Below are 26,530 nucleotides of genomic sequence, written 5' to 3'. Positions count from 1 at the left end.
TTCTAAAGCCGTCATTATGCTCATGTATGAAGAATTAGATTTTCGTGACGTATTCTCTGCATTTGCAGTCTATGGTCGGATCTTTTATGTGCACATTTCTGCTAAAATATGCTTAATTTTTATGGCTACAAGTCCCATTTTCGTGTGCAACGTTCACTCTTGAAGCAGGATAATTGTGCAGCAAAGAGGGAAATATTCAGTTGGCTGTGAGCCTTGAAGGTGAGTGAACGGGGCTCTCTCGCCGCGCCGGCCGCGAGTATCCAACTTATTTCGCACGAAACTCGTTTGAGAAATTTTACTTGCGTTGAAGAAAATGTAAAATTTTTATCGAATTTTACTCGTTTTAAAGAGTTTTTAAACAGAATTCGAAGTTTCTGAATTATTTTCATGTTATACGATCAAACTTAATGTAAATGTAAATTAGCATAACTTGCAAAGAAAAGCCAAATCACAAGCTAAAAAGTAAGTAAAATTTATGATATCTCTTTCTCTTGTAAACAAAATTTATTATAAAAATAATATGCACCTTAATAGTTAAAGAAGAAATATAAATTCTTCAAATAAATTTAAAACGGATTTGACCTAGGTTAACTGCGCAGAATGATTAAATGGCTGGGGTAATTAAATTGTATTGCAGTGTCTTATATTAAATAAGAGCCCAATGTAAATTGTAGTTAGCGTGGCGTTCACGGGGCGGCGGGGACGGCGGCGCCCGGCGGCCCGGCCCGGACTGGCGCGGACGATCCGGGCATACTTGCCGTTTTCTCGACATTCCCCAGTTAATTAAAGCCCATTTGTACACTGTCTTGAGAAATATAATTTATGAAATGAGAAAACATTTCAACATTCACTAAATATTTGACAGGAATGATTCAGGTCTTTAAGTTATTTGTTTGTTGAGATTATTTTCCCGAATAAATAGGAATGTTCTTTTCAAAGCTCCATGTATTATTTATTATTCTAATATTTTGAAATTCTACTCTCTTGAATATATATATAGGTACTTTCTATAAAAAGATATATTTGTTGGACGCGGCTATCTATTGATAAACAACAGGCACCACTCCACCTCCTTGTCGATGCCAAATAAGCCCGCCTCGATCCCAAGCCCCGCCTCCCGCTGAAGGTAAATATGTTCTTATGTAAACCGGCTTATATACTTTATGATACACAAACCTTTTCCTTTAGTGCAGACACACGAAATATAAGTGTGGGCTATAACTGTACAGGTATGCATTATGCCTAGAAAGCCTAAGTTTTTGTCTTAGGAAAATCGATATATTGTGGTCGAAACGGCTAGTACGAGTATGGCATTAGTGAATTAGGCAAAAAAAAATATTGCCAAATTAATAAAATCGTTTAAATCAAATTCAAAATAACTGAACTGAAAAATACTGCAAAGCAACCGTTCTACGTGGGCTTAAATTTAACAGCATTAGTAGTCTAACAGGACAATGTTAGCCGACAAAACCAACAGAGCGGAGAAGTTTCGCACAGCCAAGAAGTCTGAACTGTGTATACAATGTCGACAGAATAGTCGGTTTTAACAAGGCGACCATTCGAAGTTGTTGGACGTAGCCAGGCGGCGGCGAGTTGTTCTGCGGTGGTCAGTTTTGGGCAGTTTGGACGTGAGCTGGTGAAGTGATGGCTCTCGACTCACACTCGCTCGGCAGAGGTCGCCAGACGCCCGCCGCGAGAAACCACATTGTCTACACCGATCATAAAGGCAGAAAGTAAGTATATACATACATGTTCTTATGTTTAAAAAAATATCCTTTTTATTTTATCAACTCATATTTGAGAGAAACGTAGTTTCTTTAAAAAAATATATTTTAATCCAAGTACTTAACGAAGTTAAACAAAAACATATGTTTGCTTATAAATCAAATTTCGAAAAATCATAGGTTTTCAGTTAAAGTAAAAAAATATCAATTTTAAACTGGCCATCTTTAAATTTAAAATCCCTAACTTTTCCATACAACATTTACCCTTCACCATAAAACAATAAAATTAAAATTTAGTACAACTTGACAAGTTTGATTGCGGAAATATATCCAAGGGTGAACCTTTAACCCAAACAAATGAGTGCTATTATTACTCTCAATTTAGTCTAACAAGCAAGTTGGAGTCAAAGGTTCGACGGAGCGGAACCGGAACTCAATGGCCGTGAATTTTGTAATCTTCATTAATTTTCCACTGAACTTTGCGTTGACTTTTGTTGTTTTACCGAACATAGTATTTTACATAAGCAATCGTATCTGAAATTAACCTAAAATATTACGTAAAAATTGGATTGTGTTTGAGGTGACTGCGAGTAACAATTTTAAATTTTATTTATTTTATTGCACAAAATACAATATGTAAGGTACAAGAGATGGACTTAATGCTAAGAGCGGGAAAATTCTAACAGTAACCCTTTAGGTCACATAGAATACTATGTCGGTGTAACTAAAGCTACAGTTATATATAATCATAATAATATTAATGTATTATTATTATCATCTAATAATAATTATTAATATTATTTTATGATGTACTAACAATTTTCACACTGAATTTAAGTTTGTTTTATCATGTGTATGTGAAATTTTAACTAAATGTGTACATTTTTGGTACTTTCAAATAAAATTACTAGCTTTTGCCTGCGGCTTCGCCCGTGTGTAATTCCCACGGGAAGAGTTATTTTTCCGGGATGAAAGTTACCCTATGTCCTTCTCCATACTTCAAACTATGTATATGTATGCAAAATTTGATTATTGATTAAATAGATAGGGCCTGAAGAGGTACCAAACAAACTTATTTTCACATGTATAATATTTATTAGGATGTATTTCCCAAAAGCTATGAAAAATAATGAATTCATAACAAATGCTGATTACATTACTGATCAAGGCACAGCACAAGGTTCGATATTTGGGCCTATCGAGTATCTTTTATATGTTAATGATATGTGTAATATAATTGAAGAAGGTTCAATATATCAGTTTGCTGACGATACCTGCCTTGTAGTAGCTCACAAACACATACAGGCCGCGCAAGACGTCATGCAAAATAACTTCGATCTCTTATGTAAATGGGCACATGATGCCGGCTTAATAATTAATGCACACAAAACAAAATTACTGCACATTCATACTCCATATTTAAAATTTCATATTGAATCTTCTATAATTGCACATGATCATCAATGCCTCCATACTATAATAAAACAATGTAAATGTAAAAACATAGAATTAGTAAAGGAACATACTTATCTTAGACTTATAATTGATGAAAACCTCACATAATTATATTTGTAACAAACTTAGAGCAATTATGTCCAAATTGTCTATTTTAAAATATAAACTCCCATATCATACCTTGCGAATGTTGTACATGTCTTTGGCTGATAGTATTATTAACTATGGTATAAGTAGTTACGGCAGAACATACAAGACACATATTGAAAATATTTATAAATTACAATTAAGATTACTTAAGACAATCACCCCAAAAAAAATTAAAAATAAATACAAACTTAGCGGACTTATTTAGGCATCGTAAAGTTATAAATATATATGATAAAGTTAAAATGGAAATTGTGTGTGAAAACCTAAAAAAATAAATTCCTCAAAAGTTAAAACTTGAAGCTCGGATTTGCGCAACTTAACATACTTACCTAGATATACCCTACCTTCAGTTGACAATGTCCACGGTAAAAGAATGTGGGAGTATTTTCTGTCATCTATATTGAATGAATACCCTAACAATATTTGTGAGGAAATAATTAATTTGGAAACCAGTATAACCAAATGTAAATTAATGCTTAAGTATATATATACTGAGTAAATTTGTAATGAGTTGTGACTCGCCTTACCACGTATAAACCTATATAGGTTTTTGTTGGTAGTGCTTGTATTTTTCATATATATTATTGTAACATAAATAAAGAAAAAAAAAGTATTTTGTTACGTTTTCAAAGTACTCGTATATAGTTATGCATTTTTATGAGTCACTGTACTTACTTAAAAACCAGTAAACTTTCTAGCAAATTTTCTTAATTTATTTTAAAGCTTCTAGCTACATGGAGCCAGTTTTAGGTAATACTCTTAGGTAGGTAATGGCTGAATCTACTTCCACAACATCAAGTCAGGTTCTTGGTGTAAAACTTATATGTATTTACTTCAATAACGAGTATTTAAGTTTTACTTGTACTAGTATATATACATGTATCGACATCTCTCCTGACCCTCCTCCCTCATCAACAACAACAACGAGTGACTAGCAACATTAAAATAATTAAAACGTATTTCATCTAGTTCTACCCGATCACATATTCCACATTTTTAAGACTGAGAGAGACTGTTGCATTCTTCATGTTTAAAATGTTCATGTCACTGTGCAAAGAAATTTTCATATAAATTAAGTGTGGAAACTTTGTAACCACTGAAAGAATGGTGCTCGAGTAAACTTTGTTAAAGAATTTAAATTCCCCCACTGTGTTATGACATTTCATTCGTAGTTCAGTCACTTCGTTATTTCCCTCGGCCATTCTCACAGAACATACGTTTAAGTGGTTGTGCAGTCGTAAAGATGTTTCCGCGCTGTAGGATTTAGAGATGCTTTACACTAAATCACTTATAACAGCACTGGCGTGAAATAAAATTGTTGTGAGACTGGAAAGCTACTTCTTTTGAACGGCTTTGCCATTTAAAAGGTTGTATTTTAATTTGAGGATTTTATCGAAATGAAATTAATTGTCCAGTAAAATAATGTAATAATATTTTGGGTAATTGTCCAGTAAAAATATTTTGAAGTGCGTTTGTTGTGTTTAAGGAGGTAGGTAATAGGTATAGGTACTGTATTAATTTGATTTAAATTTTTTCACATTACTGTATTGATTTAATTTTTTTCACATTACTGTATTAATTTAAATTTTTTCACATTACTGTATTGTTCTATGAAATGAGACAATATTTTTAGTGTCAATTAATACAGAAAGAGTAAATTCACAGATTCGTTAGCGACGCACGATATCCAGCGGCGCTGCGCCTCGGATGCGATATCGCACGCTCGTTAATTAGTGTCCGTGCATGCGCGCATTACTTAAATCGATTTATTCAGATGACCGACGTACAAAATAAAAACGTATGGGATTGGGCATAAACGAATTAAATACATTTCGAGTGAATTTTCAGTTTATGAAAATGAGAGAATGTTTTTTTCTTTATTGTTTTATTATTTGACATGTATTAAAATACACTACTTGCTAATTTTTAAACGCTATTCTATTTAAGTTTATACATAGCTATAAAAAATGGCACAAAAATTATTCGCTATTCGTATCCCCATCCAATATACTCGAGTCGACTTATGAAGGTTACGAAAAAGAAAATCGGAAAAGAATTTCAGACAAAGTTAACAAAGAAAGAAGTAAGTGGATAGTTGTAATAAAGAAATTTGAATAGAAATGGTTGGTTGGTCCGTACAAGTAGGTACGGGGAGGCCGGGGCAAGAGAGTAGGGTTACCATGAATCTTGAGAATATTTCCCCGAAAATAAGATAATTACTTAACAGAAAATATATACTGATACCCATCTTGTCTCATTTACTTTGTGGAATAGTCTTGGTAACGCTACATACGGTACGTAAGTCAAACAAACTATTATTTGTTACATTAGAATAAATAATATTAAAATAAACATTCCCATTAAACTCTTTTTTTTACTTCATAATAAGGATAATTTTCATCCTAAAACGTATTTACAAAATGAGGAAAAGAAACTCGAAGTTGGCAACACTGGCGCGTCGAGTTGAATATGTCCGCGGAAGGACAGTCGAGTTACTTGTACAGTTTCCGTTAGTCACATTTTCGCAACAAGGTATTCACATTTCGAGGACTGGAAAGTTGGCGTTATCGCGTTTAAAATAGAACGACAAACACATCTAACTTTGTGATGCAAAATGGACACATACTGGACAAACAATTGCTGCTCCTTTTATTTCGGCGGTGGGCGAAATGACTAACTCGTTTATGTGTATGTCTACGACAAATAGAAGTATGTGCGTCCATGTTACTGAATACAATTTCGCTAATTGTGCTTAGTGTCCATGAGAAATTTGATTACAGTTTGGTTAGATTTTGCACATGTGAAACTAGCACTAAAAGTGAATTATTGTGAACATTTATGTTTTTTTAAAATTCCAATCGTTCATAGAGATCAACCTAATTAAATAAATATATTTAGAGCATGACATTAAACAAGGGCTGATAACAAAACTTTGCCAATAAAATCACAACAATGAAAAAGATAACTTTGCTTTAAAAAAGATAAATAATTAACAAAAAATACAGACTAAATTTTACTTAAGTCTGAGTAAATAAATTTGTATGTAACATTTATTTTAATACTTACAGACAAATAATGTGATTGACATCAAAATATAATTATAATCACCAGTAGGTATCATTATTGTAGCTGACCATTTATTTTCAAATTAAAAAATGCATTTGATTTAAAAATAACTTAAGTTATAAAAGTATTGTAAACTTCCTAACTGAAAGGCAACCAAAATTTTGTCAACCATCCTACTTCATCAAGGATATGAACAAAGGTTGATTACGTGCTATATTTTCAAAAAGATCCTGTTGAAACAAACCACATTCCATATTCCGAGTCTGTCGCGCGACGTGCCCCGTACTCGTACGAACATTATAAGTACGGATAAGTGTACAAATTGATTTATTGAAGTTGAGCAACTGCGCCTGAGTATTCAGTCCTTTGCGTACACAGATAAAGTGGATATAAAAAAGAAACTTCACAAACAGAAATCCCCTTGTCGCGAGATTTACGGGCAGACGCACCTCTACCAACTTATATGTAAATTTTATGTTCCCTCGAAAAACCCTACATCCTTAAGGTATAGACTTATGGAACCTAACCACTACATCACCTATCTTTCCATTATAGTATACACATTAACACTAATATCATCAATTCCCTTATATAGGTTAATGATCGGAAAGTCTGAACTACATTAGAGATCAATTTTGAACTAATACATTTGAATGAAAGTTTTGGTTAAAGTAACAATTTGCTTTATGAAATCTGAATGAATAAAATCCAAGTTAAGGTGATTTTCCCCAGATAATTACAAATAGTCACGCGATCAGTATTTAGGTATAAATCCGCTTAAAAGGCAAAACCATTAATTAGAAAGCAGATTTATTTTTCAATTACTGACTTATATACAATTTGATCGTTTCACATTTTGCAATATGATCTGATGACAGATGTTGAAGACCGTATGAAGTAGGGATGAGAAAAAGTAGGAAAGCTGATATAATGCGCTGTGACTGGAGAGCGAAAAGCGCTTGGACGAAAGAGACGACATACAAAATACGTCTTTTAGGAGCTGATGTGCATTTAACAATTATGTACTAGATCCTTCAGAAAAATTAAGCAAGTTATTGATTAATTTTTCTGAAGGATATGCTTTCCTACTTTTTCTCATCCCTACTTCATACAACACCAAGCAACAACGGTCGTCATTTTCTGAATATAATAAGCAAATTTTGATGTTATTCTGACGCAATATTTATTCATCGAATTAACATCCAGCGAATGCAAGCATAATTTAAGCGCTATTTTCCGGCCAAATTTCTGTTTGTCAATTAAAATATTTTGAATCACCGAAATGATTTCAGTGGCGGTTAATTTGATTACTCGGAAAAGTCCACATAAGATAGCAAATTGTAAAACTGTGTAGCCGTGTCCGGCCTGTAAACATTGTTACGTATTTCGGGGCTATAATGAAACTGCATGAAACGACATGCGAAAAGTGGTCTGTTATTATTTTTTTACATTTTCATTACAACTACGAGAATAGCAGACCGACCATTATATGGATGTATTGCTTTAGCAAAATTATCATGATTTATTTATTATTTCATTCTACAATTCTTAACTATGCAATATGTTTACGTGTTTGTGCATTACTAGTTAGGGTTTATGTGCAGTACTAGTTAGGGTAGATTAGCTAACTGGGACCTTACTTGTGGATGCCATTTTATTTGTGTTGGTTCGCAGGTACCCACACTCGGACCGCTTGTGGATCAAAGAGAAACCGAGGGCTTTAATGAGGTTATTAAATACTTTGGGATATAATTATGATCCTAATAACTAAAAACGAGTAAAAGCGTAGTATCAAACGAGATAGAAAGCGTCAGATACAATTTTCTGCTGATTGATAAATGTGGGAAAAAAGTTTTATATAAACATATTTATATATAATCAATATTATGGTATTCTTATGATTTTGCAGCAATATCAATTAAAATATTAATGTTTTTTTTTTACCCTAGAATGTATAAATTTATAGGTGTATAGTAATATTTTCAAAATAATAAAATTAATATTATTTACAAAATTTTACAATAAGCTCTGTGGAAATAGTTTACATATTAGAATAAGCAAAAACTGAGTGTAGACAAATCTTATTTAATTAATAGAGCTATCGTGTTATATGTAGAGAACATGCAAACAGTTTCAGTGGTGGGTAGAACAGACTTATCTCGTGCAATCACAGATCAGATGTTGGTATTCTATTCAAAGCCCCGGGAGCAAGCGTCGTATCGGCTGAATTATTCACACGCGCTGCTCTTTCGATGCCGATTGCCGAGCACAGGATGCGTGTCGGGAAACCTAATTTTTTATCTCTCTATCTTTTCAACACTCGTTCTTTGAAGAAGCGTTGTATTTACAGTGTTCTTTTAAAATACTTTATAAAATAAATAATAATATTTAGACTTAAAAGCTATATAACAAACACTATTGTCCGGGCCACCAGAATTGAATACATTTTGAAGTGTCATTTCAAAATGTATCAATTTTTGGTCAAAAACAAAAACAAGAGTCTTTGTTTAATTCATGTGAAAGTACTTAAGTACTTATTTATGTTTTGATATATGTATTTATCGTCTAAGCTATACCAGAATTTGAATCGATCAATCATACTTATTTGGTTGGTTCAGTTCCAACAACAAATTTTTTTATGTTGAGTGCGGGCAAAGACATTGTATATTTTGTTGTAATAAGATTTAATAATTACATATTTATGTAACAAATTAATCTTATAACAAAACAATACAAATTCGATAAAAAATTGTTTGTAGACGGCATGAGATTAGAGACAAACTAAAACAGATATGAACTTAAAATCCTCTTTATGTGCGAACAGCGGTTCAGTTGTAAGTGAACAAAAGTGACTAAGTTGTCGTCGGGAGTGTGTATGAGTGGGACGGGCCAAGTTCTCGTAAAACTAACTTCAAGTTTCAAGTGCGAGCAAGCTTCTGCGGCCAACTCGCCTTAGCGCGTTACTTCCAAGCGATTTCGCGATCTTTGAATTTATCAGTTAAACTTGCACATCTGCTAACCGGAATAACAATGAGATTTCAATCGAAATTCGAGTTAGATAAGCCTAGCTTTTTCTCTGAATAAGACGTTAGGAAAATAAATTATAATACTTAATAATTTTAGTGGGAAAGTTTTTGTCGATTAATATTGTAAACGCTTTTATTAGAAATCGGATAAGGTTTGGTATACTTTCAGAAGTCGAAAATAAACTAAAAGCCTTTGAAAGCAATGGGATAAATATAGTAGTTGTAAAAGCAGTTGTGATTACGCAAAAATTTAAAGTATTCAATAAAAATTAAATATATTTTTTAAATAACTAAATATACCAAACTGACAATTCAGCGTGGTATATACGATAAAACCTCATGATAATGCAATTCATAATGAATTGTTGAAATATGAGCTTCATTCGCAGGTATTTCAGGCGCAGAGCTTGAAATGAAAGGTAAATGACATCTAGAACGTTTGTACTCGCTGACAATAACATGCAATATTTATGATGAAACCCATTTAATGTATTTTTGCATCTATTAGTGATCACATAATATCAATGTAATAACTATCGATAAAACAAAGAAATAGATAGGTGCCTTGAAAATAATACTTTGTTATAACACGACCAAATTGATACACCACGAGTGAAGCTCAGACGTAGACACGTGCATTCCCTCTTGTTTTTATGGTCGCCGCGCTGCAAACAAACTTCACCAACTTTATGATCCTAATTTATAAGTGAGCGGCGGACGTGTCTTTACGACTCTTTCTAGATCCCGAGAGTGCGTTTAACGCTCATGAGATCTCACTCGGTGTGTCCGGGACTTAACCGTGTGGTTTGTTAACTGTGCAATTGTTATGTATAAAGTACAAGAAATTACTGCAAAATGGCAGTGTAGACAAATCTTATCATACTATCATACTTGTGAGTAATTAGAACTAACTAAAAACTGATATTTATTTTTTATTTATTTATTTAGTAAATTATAGACGGTATTATGTTTAAAGGCCATTTACCAAGAAATCTTAATTAAGAGCACAGTTCATAAAGTCGCAGATTTGCGATCTCTCTGGGACTTGTGTATGAAATTTAGGAGCATAAATTAATTTTCAATTTCCCTTTGACGTTTCGCTGAGCCCGACATGTCTCCCAGTCTCAGGGTAGGTATTAACCCGTACATGACATACACTGCCTATTCACTGCACCTATTTCTCTCATATATACTGACACATCTTAAAGTGCTTTTGGTTTTCATAAAGTTTAGTTTCTGATATGTTGAAGCAAAATAAAGGATACTTATATAACATTATTATATATCTAGTGTTTCTGAATTGATCAAAAGATAAATTCTTTGCAATAATTATAATGATTGATCGATTCCATGAACAAATAAATATATGTAGGTAGTAAGTATATAGTAGTAACGGAAATGTGATCAATGACACTAAAATGTGACCGAAGTTCGTAATTTTCAAGTTATGTTATTTTCAAGTTTCACTAAGAACTCGAAATAAATATATGTTAGCTATTTTAATACCTTAATTTATAAAAATAAATAATGTACATTTTAAGTAAATTTACTTATAGTAAGATATGTAAAATCAAAACAAAATTGAAAATTTAATTAAAATTGAAAAATTTAAAATTGAAAATTGTAAATTAAATGCAATATACAGGCAATTATGATATACCAAATCGTGTTATACTGTATAATCTAGGAAATAATGTCAGATGATAATAATCTCGCGGCGACAGCGAAATATTAGGACAAGTTCGATAGCAGTCGAAATGCAGAATGCAACATGCAAAAGCCATTGAGTAACACTGAGTGAATGGATGTACCTCGACGGCGGCCCTCTCCATTGTGCGAACATGAATATGTCATGTTCACACAATCGTACTACAGCTATGTAGACTTAACATTAGCATGCAAATTTCCTGAAATAACTCCCATTTCATTTTCGTAAATGACTTTTTAAGAATTGCAATTTTCTTCTGTGTATCGCGTTACAGGAATTTCAAACATAAAATCATAATTCATTTTAGTTTCAATCAATTGAGCATATCTTGAGCATTATATAACAAAAGTATCTGACAACATAAATTTGACAGCTAATATATAACAAGTGCTTTTGACAAAAAAAAAGTACTTAGAAAACACTGTTTTACAAGCTCTTGATTCCTATTAAGCGATAAATAGATGTACGTTTTATCAAGTAAAACCTAAAACTATTTCAGTCAGTATTCAGAGTGATATTTACTTCATTTACTGAGTTCTTTTTTTATTTCTTATCGAGTGTTTTATTGGTAATATTGGTGTCAGATTCTATTCAAGAGGCCTATAGGCATTTCTCACTCATATTCGCATGTTCTCGGTTGCGTTGGGGGTTATGATGCCGCGAAGCCTGGAGTAAGCGTAAAAAACTTAAAAAATTTGAAGAGTCGGTTGTGATTTTACTACCGGCCGCCTGCCTGACGTCAAGGGTTGACGTCTTGGAAATGCTATAGTGTTACTTGTCAGCCCTTAGTCGCCTCGTACGACATCGGGAGGATATGGATTTAGGGGTCCTATATTAGGTCGGAACCAACAAGGCCTAAACGCATCTGACTAATTTTAGAAGGATAAATTTATCAGTTATATGATGTTTACGTGCATAGCACGCGCGTGCACGTCAGACGCAGCGGCGGCGGGTCGGCGGTGCATTGGTTCAAATATCCGTCGTGCGATGGCCCGCCGACACGAAGGAGGAAGGAGATTTCAATGCACTTGATTTATGGCTCACATAATGGTGCGCTGCGTTTCTACTGCATGCAACCGCACACCAGCGACTAGGTTTCGTTTATTCAAATACGTTTAGCGAGGATTAGGTAAATATGTATTCTGAATTTTTTGATATTTTTATGATATACGGTAAAATATATTAACAGGAGGTAAAGGGAAAACTTAAGATCATGTGCAATTAATACGTATGAATCAACATTTAGAAAATAATATAAGTTGAAATGCAAAGACCCGTGCATGACACACATGGTATTTAATTACTTTATCTCATAATATAAATACACCAACATAATATGTACAATTGCTAATTGCTCTACGTTGAGATCTAGTTTCGAAACACATTACCGTGATTGTGTTAGGTTATCATTAGGTTTCAAATTACTTTTACCTATATTGGTTGGGTTGTTACCTATAAAAGTATTATAAGCTACAGAATTTTAACTGAAGTATAAGATTTTGTTTGGATTGTCTTCATATTCAAACTTATAACTTTTATTATTTGCAATCTGTTGAAGTAATTTTCTGATGGTAATTAAACATTAAAACGTATTTAGTACCAGCCGTTTCGGGGCGTCTCAGCGGTGCGTCATTGGCAAATTGAAAACTTAATTTATAGCTCCTACGGTTCGAGCTTACATAGCTTAGAGAATGACAGCCTAAAAGCCGGGATTTACTTATTTCTCGCAAAAGTTGAGAGTTGGATGTTTAGTCAAGAAAAATATTTTCTTTATTTTCTGATTATTTTTAATTACCCTATCCATGGGAAATAATATTGTCAAGATGTATTCTACGAATAGACGTTGTCACTATCATGACCCGTTCGAAGTTGTAACCTTATTCGCTTTTGGCAAGAAGTGCCTTTTGCTGAATAGTGTAAAGACCGACGTTTACGTTTCATATCATCAATTAATGGCGTCTCCTCATCCTGTTTATTTGTAATATCATCATGACACAGTCTCGGTATATCGTTATACTTTACAAACATAAGGAAATCTTGATAACTGTACCCATTTCTAAGGTTTCTTCTCACATAAGTCAAGCAGTGGGTACGCAGGTATCAGTTCCGAGGTATCAGTGTCGGTGCGTGCGAGTGGGATCGCGAAGTGCTGCGTTATTCAAGTTAATAGCCATTAGTTTGGTTCGTTAGCGGAATATTGCTAACGAATGTGCGGCGGGCGCGCGGCGGCGGCCGGCGGCTGTGAAACGCTCAATTAGCGAACACACTAACATTTCATACAAACTACCACTAATTCACACATGTCATTAATTATACACACTTGTATTAATGGCTTTATTATCTTTGTATAAAATATTGCCGGTTATAATGCTATGTTGATACCAAATGATTGGTAATCATACGCGTTGTGATGAACTTAAATTGAAAATTTTCGATTCAAATTTACATATTATTATTAGCATGAAAATATTCGATATACCGTACTATTCTTTACTTTTTCTCTGCTCGTTTTCTAATGCTAGAGTTTTCTCAAGACCAAGAGACCAAACAAATTATAAAAAATATATTCTTAAAATATTATACAATAATCTCATTAGGCTTTATTATACATGTTGAAATTATTTTTAATCGTCCGTATCATAGATAGGTAGGTTTACATTAGAAAATATAACTATCATAGAACATCTATTGATATCAGTTAAATTAATCTTGATAATCATGTTATGAATATAATATATGTAACTATCCCTAATATAAGCTTGTCTAATTGAATTGAGATGTAGTGTACAATTACCTGGCTAATGGATTGTAAGCATGCTCTACATGTAACATAATTAAGGTAGTACTGAATCTTAGAATGTTTAGTGTATACGTATTTTTATAAAGATATAAAAAAGTTGAGAAATAGATAATATATTTATTCATTTCAAAAAATATAGTAATATTATATCGTTAAAGTTTGTGAATAAGTGGATATAGTAGGATATATGTTTTAATCTAACTGGAATTATTATTATTTAATTCTAAATAATAGCATTTAGTTAAATTTCACATTTAGATCTTAATAAAAAGTATTTAAATTTATTCAAGGTAAATTACTTATCAATATGAAATTATGGTATGAAATCCATATTTCGAGCATAATCTATTTTAATACCGAATGCAAATGATGCCAAGAAAAATATATCATGGTAAGACAATCTGGGTACACAGGAAACTCAGAAGTCAAGTTGCCATGAAAATGATTAATATGGCTCATTTGCGGTGCTCGCTCTCCGCCTGGGGCTAGGAGCTACGGCTACGGCACGAGGCGGCGTGGCGTAGCGGCACTATCGGCTACGAGCTACGGCGTAGCTGCTACGCGACTGCTACGTGCCCGTCTGCGTACATCGTTTACGCTTCCGCGTCGAGAATTTATTGTATTCCACCCCATTTATACATTTTATCTATGTTGTGTACTTAATAAAATGCTTATTGCATTCTTGAAAGATCTTTACGAATACTGGCATTTTTAATGGGTTATGCAAAGGTTGGATTGAAAAGGTTAGCACTTGTTTGTTTAGTTTAAACAGTATTTACTTTTTGGTATGGAATAATATTTTTGATTTGCCATAACTCAAATTTAAATTTTATGAGAAATTACTCTGGAAGTGTCACAAATTTAGTACTTAGAATTGTTGCCAATTTAGTAATCGTAAACAAAAAAGACTTATTAAACAGATGTTTACCGCGGTAACATTTTCACTCTCTCCATCTTGATCTTCGTAAATGACGACACGGTTGTGGCTGTGACGGGGAATCTGCAGTGGCTTATTATGTTAGCCTTTTGCGAGACTTGAATAATGCAACACTACAAAGTAACCACACTACATTAAGAACATCAAAGATTACATGGAAATATATAAAATTATACGTGTTCATTTTATTTGAGACAGCGATGTAAGCCTCAAATTATTAACATGGTTTTCAGCCTGACATTAAGTTTTATCATGAAATACCAAAAATGTAGATGATTCAATGTTATAAAAACTAAAATTCCGTACTTTTTCTACCAAGAGACGGTGGCTCTTGGTAGAAAAAGTACGGATTTTTTTTCGGAACTTCATTTAAATTAGAAAAGTTGAAAAATCTATATTTTAATATGCACAAGTGTATCGATTGACTTTAATTTCACCAAATAAGATATATTAAATTATGTAAAGACGTCTTTTATAACAAACGAACGTCTGTATTTATCATTGCTCATGTTTGTTAGATATTTTTCAACGAATCCTTCCCAATGTTTATCGATTTAACTCGAAAAAACGGAGGGTAGCGAGTATTATTGCTGTAATTGGTTTCTAATGCCACGTAAACCCCCCAAACGTGTTTCGAGACTGGACTGCGAGATAAAGTGCTTGCCCGCACACAGATTTCACTTCAATTTTATATTTTTCACTTTCTAATCGATTTCGTTGTAGTGCACATTTATCATGATAAATTACGAATTCAGTGACAATGTGTGCTGTTCAAACAGATGAGTTTGATTTGCGTTTCAATCCAATTTTTTGAGTTGAATACTGAATGATATTGAAGCATATAAAATATGTTGGATTTATTATTTTTCTTATTATCCTTTCTATTCTATATTCTATTCTCCTTTTAATGCTTATGTTAAATTTTATATCATTTTCAGTTTCACAAAATGAAGAGTAAAGTAAATAAATTCGCTTTTGTTTTGATGTCAGTTACGGTGGGGTTGTTTAGAAAACTTTAGTAAAAAAAAGAATTAAACATACTAATGCACTTGATGTATATGGATGAGAAAGTTGAGAAAGAGGGTAAAATATACGAGTGTGTTCAATGGAGCCCTCCTTATTGTATCAGGATTAAGGGAAAATCCCGCGTGCGACACTTGCCCGACTCTGGAGTGTGTTTGCATTTAAAACGCAGCACTTACTCCAAAAAGTGATATGTAATTAAGTGTAAGTATGTATGTATATCTACTCTAAGAAACATCTTACTCTTCCTAAGATTTTTTTAGATAAAAAAGAATTGTATAAGGAATAATTCAAAATCATATTCTAGCTATTCTATTTTTAAATATGATTTTCTTGTGTAGTGGTTACCTTTATTTGTGTTATATTACTACAAACATGCATGTATCTACCTGATTAGAATTGGTCACTCAAGCCTATCTATTATAACTATTCCATGTATATTATTTGCTGCAAGAATCCATTCACCAAACAAGAATAACAATAATTTAGTGACGACAATATTATTATAACGTTAAATAAATAAAACATTCGATAGATTTGATTCGACGACCTCATTGAGGTCAAACAGATCATGAAGAATAAAGCATTGTCAAGCATGATGGAATATGAGAAATGCAAACGCGACGCTCATATCCCTTACAGCGTGGAGACGTCCTTTCTAAAATTTTTCAGTGTGCGATGCCCCGTCGCGCTCGAATCCTTGCAAATTTATGGCGCTCGCCGCTGTCGCTGGCCAGTTTTACGAATACTAGATGGGCACTTCTGTACATGTCTCCACGAAAGATGTGCTCGTGTATGTATGCATTAATACTTGATTCTAAGAACACACCCGTACGAGTCATACTAAGCTTCGCTATAAACTTCAGAGACGAGCCACGAGAACATTTTTAAAATTCACTGGCGAGTTTCATTGAATTTGTCTACGTTATTAGATTATATATTTTACGACTGTTAAAATGCCCTGCGCAAATTTAGTTATAGAAATAAAATGGGAAATATATTCATCCCGACGAAAACGATATTATTTAAAATTATTATATGGGCAGTGTGTACTCCTGGTATTTCATGTGATAAAATTCCCGAAGGACTGCCGAGCCGCAAGCCGACCGGCTAACACCGCGGTGACGGTACAAAATTGAAAACGTCAACACAAATGATATAATAAAAATAATCCTATAACAATATGTTTATTATTCTAAAAATGGACTCCACATTTCTAAGACGCCGTCCATATATTTTTTAGACAAAGCTAGCTCAGAAATAAATATACTTAGTAAAGTTGTTAGGCCAATAATTTATTTAAAAGATAATCTACATTTAGATATGTAGCACATTCGTATAAGTAGCAATTTTATTCGATACCTTTTATAAGATTATAAGATTAAAGATAATATAGTTACTTATGTGTATCAAAACTAAGGTACTAGTATGTAAACATAAATATCAACACAAATAAGCGGTTAAAACGAATCACTGCAATGGACGATGAAAATGTCAATACTACTAAGTCAAAATACTCAAAAGGAAAATGCCAAACAAATCTTTATCCAGGTCGATCAGTATTGTTTCAAAGAAAATATTCCTTGCAGAATACCATACGCCGACAAGATCACCCCGGAGCCAATCCTCAACAACAATGCGCGGGACACAAAGGCAGACTCGATCAGAAATAGTTATAATAGCCAATTCAAAGTTGGCATCTATGGCTGGAGGAAAAAATGCCTGTATATTCTTGTGATGGCGCTCATGTTTATGATGATCATCAACTTGGCGCTCACACTGTGGGTTTTGAAGGTCTTGGATTTTAATTCGGTAAGTAGAATTTTGTTTTAGTACCAAAATTTTGTTTGAGTACCAAAATTTTGTTTTAGTACCAAATATATTATGGTTTAAATTAAGGCATATATTTTTAACTTGAAATTATTTACCATTGCAAATAATGAATAACATACCTATCTTGGAACAGATCATCTCATCATCAGTTCAAATGATCCAGCAATCCTTATGTGAAACAATTTTTTAAGTATATATTTAACTAGCTTTTGCCCGCGGCTTCGCACGCGTGAATTTCAGTTCTTAAAAGGAATCGAAGTAAAATTCCAGTTATTCTTTTATAGCCTAATCTAAGACTGGTTAAATTTATTTATTATTCAAATTCGTATTTTTGTCATCTTTAGTTCAATTCCCCGTTTCCCGCTACAATTTCCGCTACGTACGTACGCTTGTTCCGAAACTTATCCTGCAATGTCTTTTCCCGCTACGTGTCCCACTCCCGCTTCCCGTAACGCGTGCCGAACATTTCCTGGACCATGAAAAATAATAAAGTTTTGCATAAATTTCCACCCATCATTCCCCTAGAGATGCAATTTTTAAAATCTAGTTATATTTTACTAACTATATATAGATTACCAACTACAAATTTAAATAAAAAATTCTCAATTTTCATGTCATTTCAAAATTGACCAGGTTTCATACAAACTATTTTACCCCTATAGGGATGAATTTTTCAAAATCTAATTAATATATTATTATTTTGTACCAATTACAAATTTAAATAAAAAAATCATGTGACTTACTTAAAATTATGATGTTTCATATAAACTTGCCACCCCTATTTCACCCCTATAGGGATGTAATTATCAAAATCGAATTAATGCATTATTACTTTTTACCAACTACAAATTTAAGTCAAAAATTTCATTCAAACTGGCAACCTCTATTTCACCCTCTTAGGGATGGAATTTCGAAATATCATTAATTCTTAACGGACGTCTCCTAGTCACAATCTACCTTTCAACCAAATTTCATTTTCATGGGCTCAGTAGTTTTCGAGATTTCGTAATACGTGAGTGAGTGTTTTTCGCTTTTATATAGATTTGAGTTATCATATTAAATATATCTAGTGGATAGACCTTTTTTTATTTATTTACAAAGTAATAGTATGTATTCAACTATAATATTTTTTACATTATACAACTAATAGAAAATAAATTAAAACTAATAAAAACAAATTATTTAAAAAAAGGATAAGAATTATTTACATATATTAACAAAAATGCCAGTCCCTGCATTTCGTAATATAATATACAATCAAACATTGTTGATCATAAAAAATCAAACATTGTATGTGGGATTTTATTTTTGCCAATTCTTTAATTGCGAATTAAGTCTGCTTATTGGATCATTCGACTTACCAAGTGAAATGCAACAATCTTTGTGAAACCACCTGTCCTAAAGTTGTCTTTTGTCTTGTCAGCGACAAACTTTTGTTTTGCTGTCAATGAATGACGGATTGGATTGGAGCGGTGGTGGTGTCGCCTGTGTATAAAAAGGTCTCAGGTTAGAATCCTATTCGTGATGCGACATGAGTTTGCATACTAATCTGACTCATGTACCTCGATGAAACTATCATCGACCACCACTTGCTTTCGATGAAGGAAAACATCGTGAGGAAACCTGCACACTGGTTGAATATTAACTTGTGCGTGAAATGGAGAAGGCAATGGCAAAGTGCCAAGAAAGCTGTCGTGTGAGGTCATTAACCACGACCCTCAGCGTGCTACCATGACCCTCAGCGTGCTGTGTGCGCTTGAGATGGTGATTGATCAACTACTAAAAAGAGAAAACTCATCTCTAAAAAGAGAAATCTCATCTCTCAAATATCATAATTTGCCCTTATATTTCTAACAACAGAATATTCAAAAAGTCTGAAAATTTAAATAATGGTCGTAAACAATGTAAAAAATATTTTCGAACCATTCATGTCTAACATGAAAATCGTTCAAAAAGTAAAAGTTGGTATTAATAAAATTACAATCTTTTAAAATAAATTTAGGAAGGCATGGGTCAACTGCGGATCGTGCCCGGCGGGCTGCAACTCCTCGGCCAAGCTCTGGTCCTGGACTCGCTCTTCACCTCCAGCATCAAGTCGCGGAGGGGACAGCCCATCGCTGTGGAGTCTTCACGCAACTTCACCGTCTCCACCAGGGACGCCCATGGACTGCTGCAGAGTAGATTGTATTTAGGTAACTGATTATTTAAAAAAATGCTTTTAGCGTTAATTTCGCCAGTTCGATAAAACTATGTTTTTACTTGGAACAATAAAGTTAAATAAATAGATATTTTTACTCTTAAGGCTAAGATTGAAATTTATGCATTATTTTTGCATCGAACGTCGGAGTTACTTGAGTGGCTAACCTATCTTATTATGTTTATTACAAAGACATGATCACGTCTTTGTAGGCAGAATAACTTGAAAAAAGAACAGGACTTTGAGGATTTCAAGAACATCAAACGAAAGTTAGTGAGTTCCGAGAAAACACATTAATAAATCTGGGGCTTACGTGAACACATGACGAGAGCCAAGCCGTTACATGTAGCACTGCAAAATGTACAATTCTGTTCCCTCAGTTGAGAAGATTCATCCATTCTCCATAGATTCGGACCAATTTTGAAATAAATAAATAAATATATTAGGACAAATTACGCAGATTGAGCTAGCCCCAAAGTAAGTTCGAGATTTGTGTTATGGCGAGAGTTATATACTAACTCAACGATAAATTTTATAACAAATATATATATAGATAAACATATTAGACCCGTAAATCTGAAAAAGTTCATTTTCCATCATGACCCTATGAGGGATCGAACCCGGGACCTCGGTTCAGAGGCAAGCATTTTACCACTGCGCCACCGAGGTCGATTATTAGCGACATCCTGTTATAAATAAGTATTGCCTTCCGGCCTTGGAGTATCTCTCCAGAGATAGCAGGACGATTCCTCTTGGTTTAACCACTAGACTATAGGCTGTTAGTAATAAAACTTATTCTAAGAGCTGATTTTCTATTAAAAACATTTTTCTGAGTGATAATCACCGAAGAAAGAGAAAGAGTCAAATGTTTTTTTTTTATTATTTTACATTTGTAACACTAGTTGTATTATTAGAGTTCAGGGTCTGAAAAACTTGATTGGTTTCGAAAGCATGATATGCTGAGCAATATTTTTCATCCTATTGTGCATACTTATCTATATTACGGTTACGGATAGTAAAATAAAAATAAATGAAATAAAAATAAGTTAATTTAAAAAATGAGAGCCGATGTTTAACTTGAACATCGGTGCCCCAACTAGGGAAACCTTGTACCTCGGGAACTTAGAGCACCCACCAGAATTTTCTTTTGTCTCATTTAATATGCCTGAATATCAAATAACTAGCTCATACAGGTCATGACCGCCTGGAAGTGAACGTGGGCAGACTAGAAGTGCGGGACGCCAGAGGAGCCCTGCTCCTGGGCGCGGGGCAGGACGCCGTGACGGTCGGTGCTGACACGCTCACGGTGGTCAGCCCTGCTGGCGTGACGCTGCAAAACGCTGCGCAGACGCCGCTTGTCAAAGCACCTCCTTCGAAGCCACTTGTGTAAGTATCACTATGTATATCCAAGTAAATCCCAAATCCAACTTTGTCTGTCAAGAGTTAAAAATATAAAAACTAAAAACATATTAATCATTATGTAAGGTTTCCGGTGCAACTTACGCTACATGTAATATAGTTGTACTCCTACTCGTATGTCACCAGATATACGAATATGATAGATTTGTTTTGAGGTTTAGTACATAATTTTGAAATTAATTAAATAAAATTAATGTTTATTTAGCTTGGAGTCGCCTACGCGATCGCTGGAGATGCACGCTGCTCAGAATATCGCATTGGAATCACGAGCTGGCGATATAAGCGCAAGTTGCCTCACCACATTCCGTCTGCGATCCATTGCTGGTTCTGTAAGTATCAATATCATAGTCACTATACCACGCTTTTTTTATCTTTTCCACAATGATTTCCACATGTTTCAGATACGTTTGGATGCTCCGAGCATATACATGCCGAAGTTAAAATCAGCATTGCCACTTCCTCCATCGACGCCTCACACGCATGATCCCCATCACCAAAACATTTACCAGTTATGTGCGTGCGCAAACGGGAAACTGTTTCTTGCGCCTCCTCACGGTGCTTGTGCAGCCAGGGAAGAGAGTCTTATCTGTCGATGATGTTCATACTGTGATCTAGCTTTGTTGTAAATTTCCGTTAGTTTGTTGAATATGTTTTAGAGAACATTTATTGTGTTAGAAATCCAGTAATTTAAAGTTGAATATGTTATACGTGTATTGTACTTTGTAAATTAGTAGAGTCAATTTCATGTCTATTTCTTGTTATGATATTAGTTATAGTACAATATAAGGTATCATTCGAATATATTATGACCCGACTAGTGCACGTCTCATTAATTTGTATATAGTTTAGAAAATATGTATCTGTTCAACTGAATATAAAACTAAAATCTTAAATTTAAGAAAGTGTACAAACTTTGCTGAACCGGGTAATAAATTAATTTAATCAATGTTTTTATAAGACGTGTACAGTTTGTACACGTTATGTGAATGCAAACATTTTCTAATGACGGAAATTGGTATTGTATAAATATTAATGGAGAATACTACAACGACTTTAAAAACGTATTAAACATACATATTTTTTAATAACTAGTGCCTTTTGGAATCGCAATTTAGACTTAATATTGGCAAAAATAATATTAAATTACAAATATTACCTATCTCGACGCCATTTGCTTAAATTTTAACAATTTTAATCGAAATCGAACTTCGAATCAAGTTTTTTCTTAATTATGTTGTAATTTTTCAGCCTTTCTCAAAATTTTACTGTTATAGTGGTCCTGAAATTGCTTTATGTCAATTTCAGTTGTCTATCCGGAGTCCGGTCTCATCGAAACAATGTATTGTGGTTTTTCTAATAAACTTTGGCGTACACTTAACAAAAGAAATTTAATTATTATCACGTTTATATACGATAAGTGTTTTTCAATTCAGAAAAAGTTCTTTATACGTATATACAGCTTCTACCCTTATTGTCATTATGCTATTTGCTATTTCTTCCTCGTTAAGTATGACAGTTTCCTTGTACATAATCATTAAAACGCGTCAGCACATTAAATCGATCTTGAATGTTTTAGAGATATCATATGTCTTGTAAATGTTAGATTATATCATTACTAACATACGAATCGCCTTCAGTGAATTGCTTTTATGCAAAGCGTTTTGTTTTAGCTATATCTGTGTTAGTCATTCATTTCTAGTGTACTTTTTTCGTGAAAGCATTGTTGTCATATGAAAGTTCCAAATGGAAAAATACCTTGTATTGTAATCTTAAGTACATATTTATCACAATTATACATACATTGAGTATAGACTTGTTGGGCTACAAAGGGTATAAATTCATTTAAGAGTTGTTAGGGATCAGTATCATAACTTTTAATATTCGCAATACTTGCTACTAATGACGTATTTGTATGAGACCATGCAGGTTGATGATTTTGTAAAGTTAGTCTGTTACACAATTAGTTTATATATAGATATATGAATTAAACGATTTGTTGAATTAATTGTAAATATTATAAAAACGTACTAAATGTAAAGGTAGAGATTGTAAATTACAAGTGTATATGAAATCAATTGCGTATTTTTACTTGATGTTCCGTTGCCATTTGGAGACTATTTTTTCAAAATATATTCAAATCATACATTCCAGATGAAGTATTTAAGTTTTTTAATTTATTAATATAGGTATACCACATATTAATGTAACTGTTAAAATTATGTTTTTCTTATATTTATACAGCGACCTAGCCTCATAACTTTCGAGAATTAATTGTCTAAATAACAATGAAAATTGCATCAAAATTCATATAGTTTTTGTTTTTAAAAGAAGAAACCTTAGAAAAAGATGACGCGCCACTATGTTATTATATACTGATATATGACCATATATGAGTGGGTATATATGATATAGTGATAGTGATGAACGTATTAAATGTCACAATACACATAACTAAATAGTTATCCAACTGCGCCAATGATTGTCCCAGAGCCAGTGCAAAATTCCCTTTCTAGTTCCAATTATTCCAGAACTTCTTAATTGAATCTTACCATGAACTGACATAAGTATTTAACTCTGTTACAAACGAACTCGGCATAACTACAACTTTCAACATTTAATTTAGTTTTAATTCATGTTTCTACAAACAACTGTGCAAATTCGTATTAAAATTACACGGGCACTTGTATGAGTGAAGTTAATATTAGTGTAACTTAATAAAATGAAATTAAATTACTTTAGATTTAATTCATACTTGTTTACATAGTTTCACAGGCTGTGCAAAAATTTTGAATATATAGATAAAATAATCTGTTCATGATTCTTTCTCTGTCATTTGAACATGAAACCGCATATCGGCTGTAACGTCCTGAAGCCTGGGGTTCACTTAAATAAAACATATTACTAGTTGTATTTTCAGTGAAGTCAATTATGTGATTAGAATCTTAAAAAGGTTATACGAAAATGTAATACTCGATATAGAAGTATGTATATTCCTATAATACGGAAAATTTTAATTAATTACCGATTAAATCAAATTAATTAAACCCTCGAGTATAAACAGCATCAGAGCAATTGATTTAGCAGACTTATTGTGAGACACTCGCAGTCACTGTTGAAGTTTAATTAAAGATTCATGATAAATTGTCGCAGGAAGCTGCATTCTGCGCTGCGCACGTGAATAACGCCTTGCCGTCTTGCCGTACACTTAAATAACTTAAGCCAGAAACCTAACAATAAATTCATACTCCCCCTCCTTTTGTTGCGCCCGCGGTGTTTTCACGGCGCTAATTGGCAGGAAGAACGCTAAAACGGCGCTAAATGGGCATTAATGAAATCATTTATGTATGTTAAGGTTACCTTTATCGGTGACTTATTTGTTTTTGCTTAGTAATGTGATAATAAAAATAACGCTTTTTGCAAAATTTTGTTCATGTCTTTTGTCACCTTGTTTAAATAATAAAAGTAATATTGTTCCTAAAATACATCGTTATCGTGATGAAAACTTCTCATGGGGCAAGTTTTAGAAAAGTTTTATAAATTGCAATTTATTTATATTCCACCATGAAAAACATAAAAATTTAAAACGTAAATAAAATAGATATATTATAAATATTTCTCTAAATTGTACAACATAGCCATTTTAAAGCAAAGACATCGCTGTACTCGAGCATCCAGCCGTAGCCACGAGCGAGAGGAAATAAAGTTATGATTTATGTAGTGAAATATGTTGCAGGCACAGCCGGAGGCCCGTTCTAAGCGGCGAGGCACAAAACAAGGGGGATGTAGAGAATAAACCTCATACAAATCATTGACAACCATATTTTGTGGGCTTATTAGTAGCAGACATTTGGGAGCATACAATATAATTAATGTATAGTTGATTTGGTGGAAATGGAAAAAACTATACGGCCCCCATTTGCTTTTGGTGTGCTATGGTTATATGCGTTGTTATATGAGTTTTAAAAATGTTCCCACATTGAATTATATTTAATAACAACCTTGTTTAATAGATCACATTCGTTTGATCCTTTTGGGAGCCACGGTGAATCAGATAGATATACCTACTTACAGATACGACAAACGAGGACCCTGCCTTCTCGTTGGAGGTTAAAAAATATACATTAATAATAACACTGGCAAGCGAAATACCAATGTATAAAAACAAATACAAATTAACTCTCATACAACTACAATAACATTCATTTATATTACTGAAATAAATCCGGTTTAGCTGTTAAGTTCATTCTCATTCAAAGTTTATTCACGTGCCGCTTTAGAAACTTTTCAAAGGAAAGTTATAGAACTTTATCTAACGATCAATTTGTCTAATCAACCTATTTTATTATCAAATTTTGAATCTTATAGTTTGAAACTTGAATAACTAAATTAGTACCTAGGGACACCAGAACTAATTTAAGCAATTTATAATATTTGCTAATCAGTAACAGTAGGTATAAGTGATCGTTACCTCTCAAACCTGACGTGTACTTTATTTATTTAATTAAATATATTTTCTATTACCTACTATTTATACTAAATAGGGACTAAACTCTACGAATCTCCAAAAATACAGTTATGGTATGTAGGTTTTATTTACATTTTCTATGAAATAAAGTTCAAATCAAATTCATCGTTCGTGTCAAAAATGAATCCAACTGGAATGAAACGGGGGAGTCGATCCTCAGTACTTCGTCCGTAGACTGTAGATATCTCGTCACCTGACACCCAGCTCGTGTTCTTTAGCCGATTTGACGGAGGTCAGGCGTGGTGTGCCTCGATTAGGGCTGGACAGGATTTGATTACGACATCGCTCCACTGGGGATTATAGGCCTGTTAGTTTGTCATATGTGGGGATGTTTCTTGAGTTTGGTCGAGATTTCAAGGAAATTTGAAAGGTAAATCGTGCAATACTAGGCATTGGATTTTTTATTATAGACAGTTAAACTTGGAGTGTGCTCAAAGACTATTGATTTCGAAGACAAAATAATTGTTAGTTCCATATTTCTGTAACATCTTTATAATTTCCTTAGTTCTTTTTTATATTTAATTAGGTATAGACAAGAGAGCTTTTAAAAATTACTTAGAAAATAAGTATGTGCTGCAGTATAATACAAAAAGATACAACTCAGTGGTACTTACATATTTATATGATGCAAAATTGATACGATATACCTAATATAGTATGGATTAAT

The 26,530-nt window shown here is 33.2% G+C and overlaps 1 protein-coding gene across 6 annotated transcripts; it reads left to right on the top strand.

The window, feature by feature from the left end:
* The first annotated feature begins 217 nt into the window (after positions 1-217).
* LOC128669575 (delta-sarcoglycan-like) lies at positions 218-23,402 on the top strand. 6 transcript variants are annotated; one of them, XM_053744479.1, is made up of 8 exons: positions 218-462; positions 1,058-1,126; positions 1,533-1,733; positions 17,479-17,701; positions 19,725-19,914; positions 21,113-21,305; positions 21,544-21,667; positions 21,740-23,402. In XM_053744479.1, the coding sequence occupies exons 3-8, from the start codon at positions 1,645-1,647 to the stop codon at positions 21,932-21,934; spliced, it is 1,014 nt and encodes a 337-aa protein (XP_053600454.1). In that variant the 5' UTR covers positions 218-462; positions 1,058-1,126; positions 1,533-1,644; the 3' UTR covers positions 21,935-23,402. The 6 variants fall into 6 exon arrangements, with proteins under 6 accessions (XP_053600454.1, XP_053600456.1, XP_053600458.1 ...); XM_053744481.1 differs by having other exon boundaries at positions 1,443-1,733; XM_053744483.1 differs by lacking the exon at positions 1,058-1,126.
* Positions 23,403-26,530: the final 3,128 nt, after the last annotated feature.

This window comes from Plodia interpunctella, chromosome 4, assembly GCF_027563975.2.
Source record: "Plodia interpunctella isolate USDA-ARS_2022_Savannah chromosome 4, ilPloInte3.2, whole genome shotgun sequence".
In the NCBI taxonomy this organism is placed as follows: domain Eukaryota; kingdom Metazoa; phylum Arthropoda; class Insecta; order Lepidoptera; family Pyralidae; genus Plodia; species Plodia interpunctella.
This window is presented reverse-complemented; position numbering and strand designations above follow the sequence as displayed.

Bases quoted from the DNA above. Each gene is read 5' to 3' on its own strand.
- LOC128669575 (XM_053744483.1), top strand. From the start codon at position 1,645: ATGGCTCTCGACTCACACTCGCTCGGCAGAGGTCGCCAGACGCCCGCC. The intron at 19,915-21,112 runs GTAACTGATTAT...TAGCTCATACAG, and splicing joins GCAGAGTAGATTGTATTTAG to GTCATGACCGCCTGGAAGTG. The intron at 21,668-21,739 runs GTAAGTATCAAT...CACATGTTTCAG, and splicing joins TGCGATCCATTGCTGGTTCT to ATACGTTTGGATGCTCCGAG.